Source organism: Rhinichthys klamathensis, unplaced genomic scaffold, assembly GCF_029890125.1.
Source record: "Rhinichthys klamathensis goyatoka isolate OS25496 unplaced genomic scaffold, OSU_Roscu_1.1 h1tg000236l_1, whole genome shotgun sequence".
In the NCBI taxonomy this organism is placed as follows: Eukaryota; Metazoa; Chordata; class Actinopteri; order Cypriniformes; family Leuciscidae; genus Rhinichthys; species Rhinichthys klamathensis.
Window position 1 is genome coordinate 743,814 of NW_026606759.1, and position 20,830 is coordinate 764,643.

A 20,830-nucleotide genomic window follows, 5' to 3' on the forward strand; every position below is an offset into this window, starting at 1 on the left:
ACTTTAGCTTTTGAAAGCTCTCGCTTTTGTAAGACTGTTCACCACCCCTTATGATGATTCAATCCATGATTACTGTTTGTATTACCATAGTTTTCCGACAAATATGAATAAATGGTGGATAACATCGTATCTATAAGAAAATTACACAAAAAAACACCACTCTGAAATGTCCTGTGAAATTCGTGCTTGCAAAGTCTGTGCTTTAAATCCATTCAGCACAATCCTCTTGTTCGTTAACATTGTCAGGGTCTGAATCGGGCTTTGAGTTTGAAATTGATGCCATTGTTAAAATTTACATCTGAGTAGAGCTTGCGGTTATGAAGGGGAGTGACAATTCCCGAACACACGCTTAGCGCTGCCAATAACAACACACTGGGCCAGCTAACCAATCACAGCACATTTCGTATTTCAGAAGGAGGGGCTTCACTGAAAACCCATTCAACCAGACTGGGGAGAGAGGAGCTTTAATAATGTAAAATATGTGAAAAATAATGTGTCTTTTGAACAATAAAGCATGACAACATATTGTAGTACAACCCAAATACAAAATCAAAACTTCGTGATGGGGCATAATAGGACCCCTTAAGCTTTTGAAATAAATTCAACTTTAAAAAGGTGATGTCTGGCCTTCTTGCACCCCACCAAACAAACTCCATTACCATGCCCTCATTTCTTCTCTTTTACAGGAAACCTTCTTACCCCATTTCCTCTCTCTATTGCCCTCTAATGGCCGGGATGAGACATTTCACCCCTGTAACAGGGTAGCTGTTACAGCAGACTAGAGTAAGCGGCTGGCATGGCTCCATCAGACTCTTGATTGTGTTACCACTATTGGCACAGTAATAATGATCACTACTGCACAAACTAACAGAATGATGAATGCAAATGTTTTACAAATTTTGTTCCTCTTCATTTCAGCTGCTTTCTTCTTGAGCAGAGAATCATAGCCGGGGGTGTAGAGATCTTCCAGCCAGAAGCTCAGCTCTCTTGGGTCTTCCTGAAAGACACATTCAGAACAGTATTTTTTTTTTAAGTTTTAAAAGTAAACACTGTCAGTAAACAATTTCAGATTGTGATAGCAAATGCGAAATCTTTTATATTTAGCTTTTCATGATAACTAATATATTTAATAAATGGTAACAAATGAGGTCTTATTGTAAAGTGTTTACCAAATAATTCATGGGATGTTGACATAAATATTAAATTTGGTGATTAAATTGCAATACAGAATTTAGACATTTGTTAATTAGAATTTCACCTCAATTTTGCTTATTATTGTTTGCATAAAGTAAGATTATTAATGATGGTTCATTGTTTACAGCTTGTCAATGTTATATTCCACAGGCTTAAGTGTCATAGGATCATAATCACATAACAGAGCCAGTAGCACTTAAAGGTGCAGTGAGCGGAGCAAAGAACATTCATAGCATGTTTCTATGAATATAGCTTGCCAGAAAACAGTTTGAAATGCTTAGATAGATTAAACATGAATCCGTTCACTTTGTCTAAGTTGCAGTCTCAGGTATTGTTTTTAACAAAGAATGTTTTAAATGATGAATGCATTAGACCAGGTTCTCAAACTTTTTACACCAAGTGGTTCTCCAAGTACCACCATAACGACCAACATTAAAATACAGTAGTAGTAGGCCATTCAGCTACAGTTATGCACAGGCAGGCTCAAAAACCAGGCAGTTTTATTTATAATAAGAACATTTATTATTGTCAGCCACTTTAAACAGTGTAACAAGTTTTAAAATCAACACTGCACGGTGTTGCTAACATAGAGGTTAATAAAATAAAAATTACATAATGATTAAGTTAAAATGTATTGCACCTAAAAGTGAAATAAAAACTGTACTTAAAGATTAAATGAAAATGTATTGTACTTAAAAGTACATGTTGCTACTAACATGAGCTTAATGTGATGGGTGTGCATGCCTCTGTGAGTTCTCTTTCTAACATTCGTTCGGTATCTCACTATGGGAACACCTCTGGGCGTGTCCGATCGCGGAAGCACCAATTACACCACGTCTGCCAACTATGGCAGACCAATCGCTGCAGCGATCAAGGAGTCCCGGCTCCCTGTATATAAACGCAGCTACCTGCCGTTTCGTCATTCTCGCTCTCTTCCCCGTGGAAGATTTCGGAAGCTGTCCTCAGCAGACTTTGGGAATTATTTGCTTAACAGTTTTCAGACGGAGCCGACAGGTAACGTCCCAAACGCTATAATTTCCTTAGGTCGTTGAGTGACTTCGTCACTTAAGAGTACGATAACTAACGTGTCAAGACGAGTTTTCTTGCTCTTAAGTCCTCTATCTTTTTCCAAGTTTTTCTGGGCGCTTACCACGCACCAAAAGGACAAGGAAAACGACAGCTCTCTAATCGCAGCACAGCTCCGTACCAGTTGTCACGTTGGGTGAGAACTCACCGTACGAAGAGAGTGCTAGCCCCATCATGGCCACTGCGATAGAACCGGAGAGCCCCGGAGGGAAAGGTCGCCCTCCACATCCGTGTGCCTGTGGAATGTGGATTTCTGCTAAGGATGCACACGGCCTCTGCATCTCCTGTCTGGGCGCTAAACACGCGCAGGCAGCGCTGTCCAACCCCGAGGAATGCCCGCACTGTGCTACGTTCTCGATTAAGACCCGAGAAAGAAGGCTCCGCGTGGCAGTCGGTGGAAAATCGGACCCAAGCCTCTCTGCTCAACCCAGAGAGGAACCCATGGATTGTCCCCGGACCACCACCTCATGGGCAGAGATGATGGAGAAGGTTTCTCCCGTCCTTCCCCCGCTGTTCGATGATCCGTTAGCGGGTGAGGAAGATGACGATGATGAAGTGTTGTCGAACATCCTCGAGGACGAGGACGACGACGACGACGACGAAGATGCCATTCTTCCCCCGAACCAGTCCAGGCCGCCGAGTGCACAGGATGAGAGTTCACCCTCCCCTGTACAGACGGATTCGGATCTAATCGAGGTCTGTCGCAGGGCCGCGGCTAGATTATCGATCGACTGGCCATCCCAACAGACAGGTCAAGGGGCTGAAAGAGACCTGTACGATGGAAAGAGACTTCCGTCACGTCTCCCGCCAGCAAGGCAGTTCATTCCGGCCGTCCCGGCCTGTGTGACGGAGATGAAGAAGTTTTGGGACAAGCCTTTTTCTCATCGAGTGCCCGTCAAGGGTTTCTCGAGGCTTGATGTTTAGGGAATGGAGGATCTAGGGATGGCGGATCCTCCCCCGGTGGAAACTTCAGTGGCAAATCACTTGCACCCGGGCCGCAGGGCGGCGCTCTTCAACCGGAGCGTCGCTGCCAGGGAACACAGAGCGCTTCGCCGCCTCTGTTTTTCAGAAGATCTATAAATCAACTGCACTGTCCGTCCGTGCTTTGAACGCGACGTCCCTCCTAACAGCCTATCAAGCGGAGCTTTTAGAGGAGATGGGTCGTCAGCTGGATTCCGGATCTCCCAACCCAGTGCTCTGGGAGGAGATATGCGTCATCGCAGATTTGAACCTGCGCACATCCCGCGGAGCAGTTCAAAGTTGCGGACGGAGTATGGGCTTAGCAGTAGTGGGTGAGAGATCGCTGTGGCTGGGCTTGTCAGGGCTCTCTGAAAAAGAGAAGGCAGAGTTTCTGGATGCTCCGATAGATCCAAAAGCCATGTTCGGCGCGACAGTAACGGCGATGCGGCAGCAGTGTGACCTGCGAAAGAAGGAGGGAGAAGCTTTCCAGGTCTGTCTCCCCAGAAAGCCGGCGGCTCGGCCTTATCACCCGAACCGGCCGAATTTCAGACCGTCAGGCAGAGGAGGGCATCCAGATTATCAGCCTTCCCGCTCTGCCCCACCACAACAGCCGAGCAACACGGCCCCACAACCAAAACCAGGTTTCGTTAGACCTAAACAGTCTTTCGCGGCCGCAGCAGCGAAACACCGATCGCCCGCCCCCCAGGGGAACAAAAAGAGGTGGTCGACCTGATACGTCAGTTCTGCATCAGGAAGGGTTGGGAGACAGCACCCAGGGTTTCTCTGTCCCATCCCTTCAGAACAATTCCTCTCTCCCTCCCGCGGGGAAAAGGAGAAGGTTTTCAGAGGTGAAAAGTGTTTGAGTGGACAGTTCAGAATCCAATGTATGCGGGAATGTGGCCACCGTTCTGCGAGTGCCCCCCAAGAGATCATCTCCCCCTCCACCTTCGAGGTCTGTTACAGGGGAAGAAGGTCTAACGTTCACAAGCAGTTGTTTAAAAATAAATTTTTCTCTGACGCATCCTGGTCTAAGACCGAGGGCGCAGAATGTGAAAAAAGAGAAAAAGTTCACAAGAGAATAAAACAATCACAAATAAAGACCAATATAACTCCGTCACTGGAGCGGTCTTCCCCCCCTCTGCCGCTAGAGTGTGCTGCGGCACCTCTAGTGAGCGAAGACGGGAAGGGCCCACTCGCTGCTCAGACGGTGAACTGGCGCGCATGCGCAGTTCATCCCTGGGTATTAACCACTGTAGAGAGGGGATACAGGCTTAAATTCGCTGTAAAACCTCCTCTGTTCAACGGAGTGGTAATTTCAGTGGCCAAAGGGGAAGCAGCTCTGGTTTTAGAGGAAGAAATAACCTCTTTAATGAGAAAGGGAGTTATAAGAGTGATTCCAACGGAAGAGAGCCACAAGGGTTTCTACTCCCGTTATTTTGTGATTCCCAAGAGAGGGGGAGGTCTCCGTCCCATTCTGGATTTACGGGTCCTCAACAGACACCTGAGAAAATACAAATTCAAAATGCTGTCTATCAGAACGTTGTGTCAAAATATTCGGCAAGGAGACTGGTTCACCACGGTGGATCTCCAGGACGCATATTTTCACATAGATATTTTTCCTGCGCACAGGAAATATCTGAGGTTCGCCTATCAGGGCACAGCATACGAGTACACGAGAATACCTTTTGGCCTAGCTTTAGCGCCTCGAGTATTCAGCAAATGTGTAGAAGGAGCCCTGACTCCGTTGAGGAGATCAGGGATCAGAATTTCGTCATATCTGGACGATCTGCTTATCTGCGCGCCGTGCCGACGACAGGCAGAGAGCGATACACACACTAGTGACGCATCTGGAGAGATTAGGTTTCAAGATAAACCAAGCGAAGAGTTGTCTATCTCCTTCTCAGGAAATTGTCTACCTGGGTCTCAGGTTGAATTCTGTGACGTTTCAAGCGTTCCTATCAGAGGATCGCATCAAGACTTTTCACAGCTGTCTCGCTCTTTTCCAACGAGGGAGATCAGTCTCTTTCAGGATGTGTCTTCGGCTACTAGGTCTGATGGCCTCAACTGTGTCAGTGGTTCCCCTGGGGCTGTTACGTATGAGAGATTTTCAGAACTGGACAGCGTCACAGGGCATCCGCCCCGAGAGCCGCCTCAGCCGCAGAGTGCGCGTCTCACCGGAATGCACGAGCGCTCTCTGTCATTGGAGAGTCCCGTCTTTTCTCAGGACAGGATGCCCTCTGGGTCCGATCGTACTGAGAAAAGTGGTGACGACGGATGCATCGCTCACAGGCTGGGGCGCAGTGCTCGAGGGCAGGACAGTGAGAGGAGTTTGGTCTCCCGCACTAAGAGAAAAGCACATACATTTTCTAGAGCTACTGACAGTGTTTCTAGCTCTGAGACATTTCGTGCATTTTCTAAAGGATCATCACGTATTGGTCAGGACAGACAATACGACGGTGATAGCCTACATAAATCGGCAGGGAGGAGTGCGTTCTCAGACGCTTCACATGGTAGCGAAGAAACTGATTATGTGGAGCAACAGGACCTTCCTGTCTTTACGCGCGACGCATGTCCCTGGGATAATGAACAGGGGAGCGGATCTATTGTCCAGAGGGAATCCCCTGTACGGGGAGTGGCGACTCCACCCCCAGGTGATCCTCATGTTGTGGCAGAGATTCGGCCAGGCTGCCGTAGATCTCTACGCATCGCGCGAAGACGCACAATGTCCCCTGTTCTTCTCTCTGGTCGGCGACGATGCACCATTGGGTGTGGATGCGCTGGCCCACGAGTGGCCAGACGTGTTACTGTACGCGTTCCCTCCGTTAAGCTTGATCGAGCCGACACTACGGAGGGTTCCGGAGCGCGGACATGTGTTAATTCTGATCGCGCCGTACTGGCCGGGGAGACTGTGGGTTGCGGAGATTGCGCAACTGCTCTACGACCAGCCTTGGCAGTTACCAACGCGCAGGGATCTCCTCTCACAAGCACGGGGAGAAATATTCCATCCCTCCCCTCAGAAGTTAGCTCTCTGGGCCTGGCCCATGAGAGGTTGAATCTGTGTGCAGCCGGATTACCTCCAAGGGTTATTGAGACGATTGAGAACGCGAGGGCGGCCTCGACTCGTTCTTTATATAACCTAAAATGGAGAGTCTTTGAGGAATGGTGTGCAGATAAGAACATTGTTCCGTTCTTGTGCTCTGTTTCAGATGTGCTGTGTTTTCTTCAAAACCTCCTGGATAAAGGCAGAGCTTTTTCCACGGTGAAGGTTTATCTGTCCGCCATATCGGCATGTCATGTAGGCATTGATTCGGCTACCATGGGTCAACACCCTCTAGTCTGTCGTTTTATGAAAGGTGCACGTAGGTTACACCCAGTATCAAAGACGCTGGTCCCGCCATGGGATTTGTCTGTGGTCCTGAGCGCGCTCTCAAGAGCCCCGTTCGAGCCCATTGATAGCATTGCCTTAAAGCTGCTCGCTTTAAAAACGGCTCTGTTACTTGCTCTTACAACAGCAAAGAGAGTGAGTGAACTACAGGCGTTATCAGTTCACCCTTCATGTATGAAGTTCGCTCCGGGTGGTCAAAGAGCTTATTTCAGAACTAACCCGGCGTTCGTGCCCAAAGTATATGATCACGCGGATACCGTAAGAGCAGTGGATTTGCCAGCTTTTCATCCTCCTCCTTTTTCTTCTCCAGAAGAGGAGAGGTTACACTGTTTATGTCCGGTTCGCACGCTGTACAGTTATGTACAGAGAACCCACTCATTGCGTAAGAGCAACCAGCTATTTGTCTCATGGGCTGACTCTTACAAGGGAAAACCTATTTCCCGTCAACGCCTTTCTCATTGGGTGGTGGAGGCTATTGGTTTATGTTACAAAAGCATGAATATAGAGCCACCAGTAGGGCTAAGAGCGCATTCTACTAGGGGGATGGCTACATCCTGGGCTCTATTCAAGGGTATTTCTATTCAAGAAATTTGCGCGGCGGCCAGCTGGTCCTCTCCGCACACATTTATCCGTTTTTATAGACTGGATGTTACGGAACCCTCTCTGGCACACTCAGTTTTGGGAGTAAGTAGTCAGGAGGAGGTTTAGATGGTTTCAATAAGGGGGCACCTGTCCCCATATCATTCTGTTTTTCTTCCGTCTGGGATCATGATTCAGTATTATTATATCCCCTCTTCTTCAGTCTGCTTCGTCAGCATATCGGCAATACGGGAGTTGTCTATATCCCATAGTGAGATACCGAACGAATGTTAGAAAGAGAACGATAGGTTACTGACGTAACCCCGGTTCTCTGATAACATGAAGTGAGGTATCTCACAACATTGCCCTCCTTGCCTTTTCGCACGGAGAAGAGATATGCGGAGAATGACGAAACGGCAGGTCGCTGCGTTTATATACAGGGAGCCGGGACTCCCTGATCGCTGCAGCGATTGGTCTGCCATAGTTGGCAGACGTGGTGTAATTGGTGCTTCCGCGATCGGACACGCCCAGAGGCCTTCCCATAGTGAGATACCTCACTTCATGTTATCAGAGAACCGGGGTTACGTCAGTAACCTATCGTTATCCTTCCCGTCCAGATCCAATGCTACCACATCTTTAAATTACTATTAGTATTGTTTGAATTTTGAAGTTAACATTATAAAATACGTAGACCTACACCACAAAACTAGTTGAGTTATTTAAAATGTTATTCCAGCGTTATGGACGTGACATTTGCAGTCAAAACTTGAAATATAAATTCTCAGAAAATGCATTTAATACTAATATATTGAAACGTCTGTTTATCCATATGCTACTTCTGAATTTGAGATCTGAATTTGAGCAGTCGAATTTGATCAACCTGAATCTATTTTCAGCTAAAATAGATTTTTATAGTGATCTTAAAACCCTTATCAATCTTGTTAATCTGAAAAAAGAGTTAATTTTAATAGGTGATTTTAATATTAATTGGGATAATAAGAAAGAAAGGAAAAACCTTAAACACACAACAGATTATTTTAATTTGGAACAATTAATCAAAACGCCAACTCGAATAACTAATCGGTCCAAAACAACAATAGACCTAATTTTTACAAACAAACCTGAAAGAATTATTAAAACCTACAATCTTCTAACTGGTTTGTCTGATCATAATGGAATCTTTTTTTCACGAAAATTAACTAAAACACGATCTTGTAATTCCATTGTTTCAAATAATTCTCTGTTTCATAATATTATCCCTAAATGTCAACATCAAAATTTGGAAATAGCCCTGAATGGGCAGGATTGGACTTATCTAATCGCAAGCGAAGATATCATAGACAATAGCGTCATGTTTCATAGCAAGGTTAAAATGGTTATGGCATCATTTATAAAAAAGGTGAGGCATAGAAGAACGAAAGAAAATGCCATACCATGGCTTCATAATGATTGTCGTTTGCAAATGAAGAGAAGAGATCAATTATTAAAAAGAGCGATTAATACTGGCCTTACCTCAGACAGACAACAATTCACTTCAGCAAGAAATAAAGTTATACAAATAATGCGGAAGGCCAAATCTAATTTTTTTATGAATATTATTGACGGTGCAAAAGGGAATGGGAAAAAAATATGGCAAAGCATTAATAAACTAACTGGCAAAAAGAATAAACAAGATAAATTAACTGAACTTAAAATTAATAATGTAGTGGTGAAAGATCCACTCACTCTAGCGTCTGAGTTTAATTCATTTTTTAAAAATTCTGTCCAAGAAATATCTCAATTATTCATTACACCTAAATGTGTCTCTTCTCCTGTAAACCACTCACAACCTATATTTAGGATAAAAGAAATCACGGAACCAGATGTGTCATCCATCATTGATGAGTTAAATAATTCCAAAGCCAAGGATCAGTTTGGATTGGACACTCATTTTTTTAAACTACATAAGGAGTCGTTAGTATGCCCTATTACGCATATGATTAATTTATCAATCAAACAATCTGCTGTTCCTCCAGACTGGAAGATGGCCACAATCTCACCAATTTTTAAATCAGGGAGTAGATTAGATATAAATAATTATAGACCAATTAGTATCCTGCCAGTTATATCAAAAATTATTGAAAAATGGATAGCAAAACAATTAATAAAACATCTAAATATATGCGGCTCCCCTCTGCATCCAATGCAGTTTGGTTTTCGTGCTCATCATTCAACTGAAACAGCTGTTAATGTTTTTATGGAAAAGGTCAAACATTCATTAGATACTCATCCTGTTGTTGGTGCTGTTTTTCTAGATATGAAAAGGGCATTCGATTCTGTAAATCATCAGATGCTCCTATCTAGATTAACTCATTTCAATTTCTCTGAACAAGCCATCAGCTGGATGAATTCGTACCTGGCCAATAGAATACACTGTGTCTCTATTGACAACATTAAATCTCCGTATTTAGAATGTCCAGTAGGGGTTCCACAAGGCTCCATACTTGCCCCTCTTCTTTTTTCTTTATACATTAACGACCTGCCTACTGTATGCCAAAATATCAATATTTTAATGTATGCAGATGACGCAGTAATTTTTACACAAGCAAAAACTATTCAAGAAGCCTCTCAGTCACTTACATATGCATTGAGCCGTGTACAGGAGTGGCTCATTGAATCATGTTTACTACTGAACCCTAAAAAAACTGTCTGTATGATGTTCTCAAAGCGGCTCATTGAAGTAACTCGCTCAAATATATTTTTAAACCAAGAAGAACTACAGTTAGTAAACGAATTTAAATACCTTGGCATTGTACTAGATCCAACACTGTCTTTTAAAAATCATATAAAAAGCTTGTCAAAAACCGTTAAATTTAATCTTGCTAACTTTAGATTCATTAGACCATCCCTGTCATATAAAGCGGCCAGAATGTTTCTTCACTGTATGATCCTTTCTCATCTGGAATATGGTTTTACAAACTGGTCACTTACAAACGCCACAATACTCAAAAAAACGGAGTCACTTTTCAAACAAGCCCTAAAATTTTTAGACCGGAAACCACTCTCATATCATCACTGCTTAATTTTACAAAAATATAACCTACTAAGCTTTGCAAATTTCTTAAAGCTCAAATACGCCTGTGCTATATATAAGACCTTACATGGTCTAGCCCCAACCCCACTAAGTGACTACATTAAAGTGAAAACTACGGATGGAGGCAGAAGTGTAACCAGGGCCTGCACGAGAGGTGATTGCGTGGTGCCTCACAGACGTACAGCTTTCGGACAATATGTACTATCAATTAAGGGGACAGAGATCTGGAACAAATTACCGGTTGCTGTGAGAGAAAGCCCGACCTTCCCCTGTTTTAAAAATCAACTTAAAGAATGGCTTAAAACAAATCAAATATGTGCCCACTAATGATAATTGTTTTAATTTAGATAAATAGATACGGTTCATTGTATTACTTTATAAGTGTATGTATGTATGTATACCAAACTAGATCTAGCATTTTGCAGCATCTAATAGCACTTGAAGAATTTGATATAGCACTTAATGCACTTTAAGTAGCACTTTACTATGTATGTGTATTTTGCATGTGCCCGTCATGTATGATTATGCCATATTAGATGCCCTGTTTACCAATCTGTGTCATTTCGTATAGGTTGTTGTTAATGTTTTTTTTTTTTTTTTTTTTTTTTTTTTTTTTTTTTTAAATGTCGATTCATGTTTAAATTAAATGTTTAGCTGTGTTATTGGGTAATGTTTGATGACCTCACATGGGACTACAAATGTAAAATAGCCTGGGGGCTAATTTTGGCATATGTACATTGCTAAAAACTATGTTCATTCATATGCATTGTCCCTTTTAAATAAATAAATAAATAAATAAATTTTATCTGAAATTCTGTAAGTTGATTTTTTTTTGTATCTGAATTTGTGAGCACAAAAATATTCATCGAAATTCAGGTTTTTAAAATGGAAATCAAACATTTCTGTAGGCCTATTTAAATTTCAGAGGTAAATTCGAAACAAATAAATTCAGATACATGGTTTCCAAAGTAAAATAATTTCAAAGGGGGGAATTCAGAGCAAATAAATTCAGATAGGCCCTAAATGTTTTTCAAAATAAAATATTTCAAAACTAAGTAGGTATTCAGTGGCTTTTAAATTTCAAATAGTTATGTCTCTTATTTGCTTCCATAGCCTATTAGGAGGCAAAATATTTTTTTGTAATTCTGTGAATTACACTGCGCAAATCAAAAGTAATACTAGGCCTACCCACCGGATGAAGAAGGGTTGGCTCTCCACAGAACATAAAATATTAATTTCATTTTATTTTTCGTGTTTGCATTTATGAGGAAAAAACAATGTAAGGACGTGACAGTTCTCCGTTACGGACGCGACCGCTCTGAAGCGGCACTAAAAGACTGTTTTAAAACTTTCACACAGACCTCAGTCAAACAGAAGACACAAAGCTTTTCTTTAAAGTGAATTTCGATTTGTACTAACTGTATCTTAATTTTAATCAATGTTTCATCAACCAATTACCTGGATTTAATAAATAAGAAGTAAATATAGCAGACAATAGATAGGCTAGCTAGCCTAATCACGACACGGAGGCGCCGGCGCGTGAACTGGAGCGCGTCTCATAAATTAACCGAAACTTAGCGTAGGCCTATTAGATAGCCTACTTCAAAGACCTGAAAAATATATCTATATTGAAATGTCTACTTGTAAACAGAACAATTCAAAACTAAAGAAAACGGACTGCTCTCTGCTTAGCCTATCTGTATGAAATGTGCATTTCTCTCTGACGCATTCACTACTGCGAAGATCGCGAGTCAGCAACGTCAACTTCATCTTTATTAATAAATAATTAAAATGTCTCCTTGCTATATTTGATATATTCATAATCATTGCTTTTGCCGGTTCTTTGTGACAGCTTTTAGGTGCTTTGTCGGCAGCGCCACCGCCACCGCCACCCTTAGGCCTACATCATGTTAAGTGACCGCATCACCACCGCATCAAAAACAATAGGTTACTGTCGTAACCCCGGTTCTCTGAAACATCGAGTGGAGAGATCCACCTATGGGAAGGGCATCCGTACCTGACCTCTGCAGAAGCATCCAATTGCACCAAGTCTGGCTAACAGACAGAAGCGCGCAGCCAATGCCAGGTGAGGCCACACCCCCTTACCTACGGGCATATCACAGCTGGGCGCGCTGCTATTCCTCAGTAAGTATATTCGCTTCTCGTGCGGCAAGCGGGGCAAAGCTGGTGGATCTCTCCACTCGATGTTTCAGAGAACCGGGGTTACGACAGTAACCTATTGTTCTCTTTCATCATCTCGTTTCGAGATCCACCTATGGGAGAGACATGGACAGCTCCCCGATTGCCCAATACACTCACAGTGAGGTTCTGAAGGCCAGAGAAGGACGGTCACCTCAGAGAGGCGGTGCCTGACACGTCCCACAAACATGACCCTGCAAGTTTTCCGCCACGCTAACTGCTGTGGACAAGCAGGGCATGAAACATGCATGAGACACATACATGATAATGGCCCCCGCACCACCAATGCACATAGCTAAACCCAAGAAGGAATGCGAATGCTTGGTGACAGGAATGAACATGGCCAGCCGGCCCATTCACTCCTCGTTGGTTAACCAAACGGGGCTGTGGGAAAGGGCTAAGAGGACCCTACCCCTAGGACCGAGTGTGCCACCGAAGTTCTGGTGACATCCAACCGGTAGTAACGCTCAAAGGTATGAGGAGAGGCCCAGCTGGCCGCGGAGCAGATGTCCTGCAGTGGCACTCCCCTGAACAAAGCCCAAGAGGCGGCTAAGCCCCTTGTGGAATCAGCTCTGATGCCCCTTGGGGCTGCACTCCCTTTGCTTCCTAAGCTATAGTATAGCGTCCACAAGCCAATGTGAGAGGCATTGCTTTGAAATGGGACTCCCCTTCTGCAGGGGAGCCCTTGAAACAAAGAGCTGGTCGCTCTTGCGGAAAGCACTGGTCCTGGTCATTATGCTTGCAGAGCACGGACGGGACACAGAGCATTCAGCCCCTGATCCTCCGGGGAGGCAAAGGGTGGAGGGTGAAAAGCGGATAGCTCCAAAACCTCCGACGTGAACGCAGGGAAGCATTTCGGCATGAAGGCCGGGTTAGGCTTAAGGAAAACCTTATCTCCACTTAGGGAGAATTTGGCGCACGAGGGGTGAACTGAGAGTGCATGTAGCTCACTGACCCGTTTAGCAGATGCCAAGGCCGAGAGCAAAGCTGTCTTGAGGGACAGCAGCTTAAGGGAAATACTCCCCAGAGGCTCAAAAGGATACAGAGACCGCGCTTCCAGCACCATGGAGAGGTCCCACTCTGTGACAGATTCAACAGATCTCCTGATGACCAGCAAAGAGCGGCGTGCACCCTCCATAAATCTGCGGGTTAGAGGGTGCTGCCTGACGGTGGAGCCCCAAAACCCACATGACAGGCTGAAATCGCAGCCAGGTAGACCTTAATAGTGGAAAAGGACCTGCCTCTTTCCATGAGGTCTTGCAGGAAACACAAAATATCAGGCACCGAGCACTGATAAGATGTGAAACCACGCCCATCATACCACCCTTCGAAACACTTGCCACTTACAGCCATATAGGGATCGCGTGGAAACGGCCCTAGCCTTCTGAGTAGTGGCGATTACACGCGGCGGGAGCCCCAGTGCATTTTGGTTCGTCCTCTCACGGGTCAGGCCCAGAGAGCCACCCTGTCCGGGTGGGGGTGGTAAATCTCCCCGTTGGCTTGGGACAGTATGTCCGTGCGAGGGGGGAGGCGCCATGGCTCGGCGTATAACAGAGGGATTATCTCTGCCAGCCATGGGGCTTTGGGCCACCTGGGTGCTATCAGAATGAGAGACAGGCCGTGCTCTCTCACCCTGGCCAGTGTGAAAATTATCAGGCACAGGGGAGGAAAAGCATACAACAGCACTTTGGGCCATGGGTGTGCCAGTGCGTCTGCCCCGAGGGTCCTTTAGCGAGAAGAACATAGGACAATGGTGATTTTCGTGCGAGGCGAAAAGATCTACGGCTGCCTGTCCAATCTCATCCATAACCTCTCCACTATCTGCGGGTGAAGACGCCAATCCCCGTGGATTGGGTTTCCCCTCGATAGCAGATCCGCGCCTCTGTTCCGAATGAGTGACATGAGTCACGCGTAATGACAGAAAAACCTGTCTGCTCCACACCAAAAGCCTGTAAGCTAGAGCGTGGAGTTTCGACGAGCGCATGCCACCCTGACGGTTGATATAAGCCACTACCGTGGTATTATCGCACCGTACTAGAACAGGATGTCCCTGCAGGCAAGGCAGAAAATGATTCAGAGCTTTCCAAATAGTAAAAGCTCTAAATAGTTCATGTGCGCTGAACGTAGTCTGCTCAGCCACAGACCGTTCACCGTTCTGCCTTCCTGGGTGGTTCCCCAGCCTGTTAAGGACGCATCTGTCGTCAAAACTTTTCACCTCGTACCGTCCCGAGGGGGGGGGGTTCCCCGTGCGTAAAAGTTCTCGCTCTCCCAATGGCGCAAGGCCGCCGAGCAGGCGCGTGTCATCGTTACCGAGCGGCAGAGATCGCAAATCGGGCTGAAATGTAGTGTACAAAACCCATTTCGTGAACGTTCTCATTCTCAGGAAACCAATGGCACAACTTGTATAGATGAAGCCATGAGATCCTGCAGCCTGAGGCATGTGCGATATTGTACTCTCGCCCCTTCACTGAACTGAGACAGACAGTCCATCAGCGAGCGAACGCGCTCTTGAGAGAGACGCGCTCGCATGGAGACTGAGTTCAATTCCAAGCCCAGGAAAATGACATTCTGACTGGGAGTCTGATTGTTTTCGCTCGCATTCACCTTGAACCCGAGGGATGTGATGTGCGTGAGCACCCGGCCGGTGTCCAGCGACACCTTCTCCTTTGATTTGGCTATGATGAGCCAGTAAGTCAGAATTCTCAGCCCTGATAGTCTCAGGGGCGCCACGCCCACCTCCGCACACAGACAGAAAGTTCGGGGACTCAAATTGCGCCCGAACGGAAGAACTGTGAATTCGTAACAAACGCCTTGGTAGGCGAAACGAAGATATTTCCTGTGTGGAGGGTAGATGCTTATGTGAAAGAAAGCATCTTTCAGATCGACTGATGTGAACCAGTCGTTCTGCTTTATGGCACAGGCGAGAGAGGCTTGTGTCACATTCTGAAATTGAATTTCCTCAAATGTTTGTTCAACACTCGAAGGTCCAATATAGGGCGGGGGGGGCGCCACGCCTTTTGGAACATGAAAATACCAGGAATAAAAACCATGGTTTATCAGATTGGGTGGCACCATCTGAATCGCCCCCTTGTTAGGAGGGAGGAAATTTCCTCTTTCAGAATGTGTGAGGCGTTTTCTTCTGTGTGAGAAGAGAGAACGCCGTTGAAATGCGGAGGTTTTATTGCAAACTGCAGCTTGTAACCCTGGGTTACAGTACGCAAAAACCCACTCGGGCGCTGAAACGGCTTGCCAAGCCGCTTTGTGACTCGCGAGCGCCCCCGCTCGGGCCGGAGCGGAGCTGTATGGGCCCAGCTGGTTCATTTGTGATGCAAAGGCGCCATCTAGTGGGAACACTAGAGGCGACATGCAGGGGTTTGGAGGGATTTCCTCTCTCTGCAGTGAGAAGTTTTCTTTGCGGAGAGGGGTCTTCTCTCCAAAACGAATTCATTTGATTCGTAGCTTTGTGTGTTTTGTGTTGGGCAAACACTGGGGCCGAAGCCTTTATTGACAGAGTGAGGGAAACATAGTGTGGTGTCCACTGTGCTGAACTTTCCCTCACAAGTTGCCCCCAAAAGTGGGAAAAACACATATCTCCTGAACACATGAACTGGGCAGTCTCAAGTGCAGGCAGAAAAATAATATCCGCGGAGAGAGATACTCTCTCTGTAACGGATTTATTTAATGCGTTTTTTTTTTTTTTTTTTTTTTTTTTAAGTGTTATTTAGTTATGCGTGTGTTTTGTGTTGGGGAACACAGGGGCCTTACACACACCACGTCCACTAAAAAAACGTCGGCTGGACAGCCGCAACTGAGCTGTGTGAGCCCAGTTGGTTGATTTATGAGGCAATGGCGACCTCTTGTGGACGGACTCAGGGCGACATGCATGGGATCAGAGAGATTTGCTCTCTATGTTGCCGCTGGCAGATATATAAATCTGCACGAATTCATTTGATTCGTTTATTAAATGTGTTGTTTAGTAATGTGTGTGTTTTGTGTTGGGAAACACTGGGGCCGAAGCCTTTAATAACTGGGTGAGGGGAACCAAGTGCGTGCGGTGTGGTAACACTGCTATGTACTTTCCCTCACGACAGCCCCCTCCCCCGTAACTTGTTGTTGTGGGGGGGAAGGGGACACACACACACAACGTCCACTAACATACGGGCTGGGCAGCCGCGCGAGGGGATTAACCGACCGTAGGTGGGAGACCCTGTTAGTTAACGTTACTCCCAATGGTCGAACAACAGGCAGGCCGCTTGCGTTCGGGACCGCCTTCCTAGGAAGGCATAAATTGAAAACCTCAACACGTAATCGTAACAAATCAAGGCCCGTGAGACCGTGTTAACAGTCTAGCGGGACGCTCCGGCCGTTCAGACTGGGCGGTGGTCCCAGCGTTTACCCGTCGTACATATTCCTATCCTGGTCGGTGGCGCTCTGTGGAGCTGGCCACACAATGTTGAGACGAACGGCCGCTCGCTCACAAACTTCCAGGAGGATGGACGGAGGCAAAGCCGCGTGAACGCTAGCCTAGGGAACGCTAAAAGGACCGCCTCATCCCCGTCGCCGGAACCGACCGGTTCGTCAACGAGAGTGAGGTTTTCCCGCGAAGATGTCCTCTTCAGGGAATGCGGATTGGGCTGATGTCAGCTCAAATATTTTAGAGAGGTGGCGCTCCGGGAGTCCCCCGGTAGCGTCATCATCACCGTGTCTCTCCTCCGAGTCAGAAAGGCCGAGCACGGCGCGCTGTGTCGTGCAACTAAAAGCCGGCTTAGTAAAAGCTACATGGGCAGCAATTACAATGACCGCAATTCCCCGGGTTCTCCAAAGCTTGAGCGTGTTAAGCCCAAGCAGACCGCGCAGAACGAGAGGGTCCTTATAGCGGCGATGAGAGCACCACACGCGGCCGGGCAGGCTTGTCGTGATAGGCTGTTCCCCGGGGGAAGCGGCTGTTTAGACGGTCACATAGCCATGGGTGGGCCAGCGGTGAAGAACTCGGAAAAATCCGTGGCGGGCAGCCATGTAAAGGAGGAGCAGGTGAAGGACAGCGAGAGCTCGGGCGGCTCCGGATGCAAAAAACACAGCGGATAGGCTGAAGAAACGACTGTCACTCACGTCTGGCGGAGGCTGATCTGGCGATATGTCCTCCTGAAGACTCGAAAGTGAGCAGCGTAACGTTAATCCAACCGAACTGTGTCAATGCAGAGATCGCGAGAAGCGAATGTCAACTGAGGAATAGCAGCGCGCCCAGCTGTGATATGCTCGTAGGTAAGGGGGTGTGGCCTCACCTGGCATTGGCTGCGCGCTTCTGTCTGTTAGCCAGACTTGGTGCAATTGGATGCTTCTGCAGAGGTCAGGTACGGATGCCCTTCCCATAGGTGGATCTCGAAACGAGATGATGAAAGAGAACATGATTGCGTGATGAAAACATGAAAAATATCACCTAAAAATAGCCTAACTGTTTAGAAAGAAAACACAGAACAAATAGAGTAGCCTAATGCGCAATGCGCATACCTCCATCTCGCGTATGTAGTCTTCTTCATGCCATCTTCACCCATTAGCCGCTTTTCCACTGGCCAGCGTGAGCACAGAGGCCAAAATCATGTTGTAAAAACTAAATTGCTATACAAATATATCAGACGCTGCCATTTAGTCTTTATTTACAAACTTGGACACCACACGCGGCTATTGACTGACCACGAACAGGAAGCCTATACTTGCAATTTTCATTCGTTAATGTCTCACGGTCTTGGTGGGTTTTTGTGGGGTTTTTTTTTTTACAATTAAAACTAAAACTTACACTGCTGCGTTACAGCAAAAAGTAATATGTTACTGTAATGCATTACTTTTGTAACGCTTTACTCCCAACACTGTTAGTTGGTCAAGTCATACACTCACCGTTCTACTCAAACCGGTGAGATCGAAATTCAGTGATTCCCCTGCGTACCACTAGAGGAAGTCTGCGTACCACTAGTGGTACGCGTACCACACTTTGAGAACCACTGCATTATACTTAAGCAATGTATAAAAGGCTACAAATAATATACAAAATATAATTATACAAAAATAATCCACATGTGTTCAGAAAAAGTTGTTTTATACACTCACGTTTTTGTTATACTTAAAAGATCAGATTAAAAAAATCTACCACTGTTGGAAAAGTAATCCAAAAGAATTAGATTACTTACCTTGTAATCTAATACGTTACAAATTATATTTTGCAGCGTGTACTCTGTAACATGTAGTGGAATACATTTTAAAAGTAACTGTCCCAACCCTGATCATATCACGTTCTTAAAATACAATGTTATTCAAATTGTAATATGTGCATTTGTCTGTGCGTGTATGGGCAGATGTACCTTCAAATAGTCTGCCAGCTGACCGTGTGCAGTGTGTCTGTCGTAGTCCTGGATGGTCCAGGATGGTTTGGACTTGTTCTCCTCCGCGTGGATGATGTTGATGTGAGAATAGAGAGGGTTCTGCTTGATCTTTGGTTTTAGAGTTTGAGGAGTGATGTGTTTCTCCAGCTCCCTGTCTTCAAACACATGACTGTCTGCTGATGCCTTTTCTTCCTTTCCTCTCTCCATTCCCTACAAAACACAATAAGATTTATGAAGGAGGGATTTAAATCAAATGTTCCTTGTTGAATTTGTTTTCTTTTCTTTTTTTTTGACTAGAGTGAATTCCCATGTTGGCCCATGCCAGTCCACAGGTGCATCAACATAGTCATCCAGCTCTGTGTGAATGCTTTAATTAGTGACCAAAATGGGCCCTAAATATCCTGAAAGAAAAGTACTCTTGTGACTGGTGACAATTTTGTAGAGTGATATTGCTTCCTGCACTCATAGAGGGTATGCATGTGACGTCAGCTGCTTTAAAACAGTCTGTATTGTATAAAGCGCTATATAATGAAACCTGACTAGACTTGACTTTTGCAAAAGGAAATTATTTAGTAAAAGAGAGTGAAAGAGAGTTTTTGTGTGTGAGAGAGAATGTTTTTCTTTTAATAATATACAGTAAATAAAATTTACTCTTTATTTTGTGGTTTAAAAAGTGTTGTTAAAGGTGCTCTAAGCGATGTCGGGTGACTTCACTTCTTGTTGACGTTTAAAGTGTTGTCAAACAAAACGGAGGCTAGCTAGACCCTCCCTCCTCCTCATCCGTACACTAACCCCCCAAACCCTTCTTGTCGGTCATTGGCTGGAACAGTTTGTTATGTTTCATGGTGCGGGTAAGCCCAGTTTGTTTTTGTTGCCGTTTGTGGAGCCTGGGGTGTCTGCAGAGACCGCGTTTCTTTACAGTGTGTTCAGGGGGACAGGCAGCCAGCTGATAGTGAGGAGATGTTTGCTGTATGTGACAAAAAAAGTTTTGGCCTAAAAAACGCGTGACATCGCTTAGAGCACCTTTAATATGTTTATATTGTAGTGTATTTGTTAACATATAAAAAAGTGAAATGTGCATCTTGCTTCAGATCATAACGTTCCATAACACCGATAAACTCCGCCTTTTACGTTGAGCACGCCTCTAGCCCGAGCTGGCCCGCTTTGGCCCAAGGTAATCGACGGGCCAGAAATCCTGGCCGTTGGCCCCGAGTAAGCCCCGATCAAGCCCCGGAAGTGACAGTGGAAACGCGACTGGCCCTGGCACGCACTAGCACGGCTCGGCTCTGGCCCGGCAGTGGAAACGCGGCTAATGTTAGCCCTGGCCCGGCCCTAGCCCGGCAGTGGAAACGCTGCTATTGTTACAGGGGTGTGGGCCACATCTGAGCCGGAGGAAATTGTTTGTGTGGGCCACAATTTTGTGGACAGATAAATCAACAATCTTTGTATTTTAGACTTTTACAGTCTATGATTTTAGTTAGCTGGTCCATAACATTTATTTACTGATTATATAAATCACAAATTTAACTTACCAACAAAAAAAAAAATCAATGATCCATCGGTTCATCAGGTAGGTTAGTACAGTTTACTTTCAGAACAGCTAATTATCACGGGGGAAAAAGCCAGTTGATGCCTCAGTGACTAACGTTACATCACTCAGAGAGCTGTCAATCATCGCGCGCCGTTTTCATGGCATATAACTAAAACCGAACACTTACGTGATAATCAGTGTGATAAAAACTGCCTAAAATGACAGGAAAATTTTTTATTTGAAGTGTTTTTTGGTTGTTTAATTTGAGATCAAGGGAGGGCAGGGTTTATGGCCACCTGGGGGTGATCGAGACGCCTTTGCTTCACTTTCAAGGACGAGTGCGCGGCAAAGCAAAGCATATTATTTGTTTGGGCTGCCATGCCAAATCACCCATACAGTATGCTTGCTTTTCTACTAAACATGAACAATGGGTTGTTATCGGGAGCGTT

General features: G+C 45.4%; 1 protein-coding gene across 1 annotated transcript in view; it reads right to left on the bottom strand.

The window, feature by feature from the left end:
* Positions 1 to 709: 709 nt before the first annotated feature.
* Positions 710 to 20,830, bottom strand: part of LOC130099795 (major intrinsically disordered NOTCH2-binding receptor 1-like) — a 46,516-nt gene continuing 26,395 nt past the window's right edge. The window contains exons 2-3 of the mRNA XM_056265601.1: positions 18,830 to 19,060; positions 710 to 997 (exon numbers count right to left, since the gene is read on the bottom strand). Of these exons, the coding sequence (XP_056121576.1) occupies positions 806 to 997; positions 18,830 to 19,060 (423 nt within the window). The 3' untranslated portion in view covers positions 710 to 805. The remainder of the gene's footprint in view (positions 998 to 18,829; positions 19,061 to 20,830) is intronic.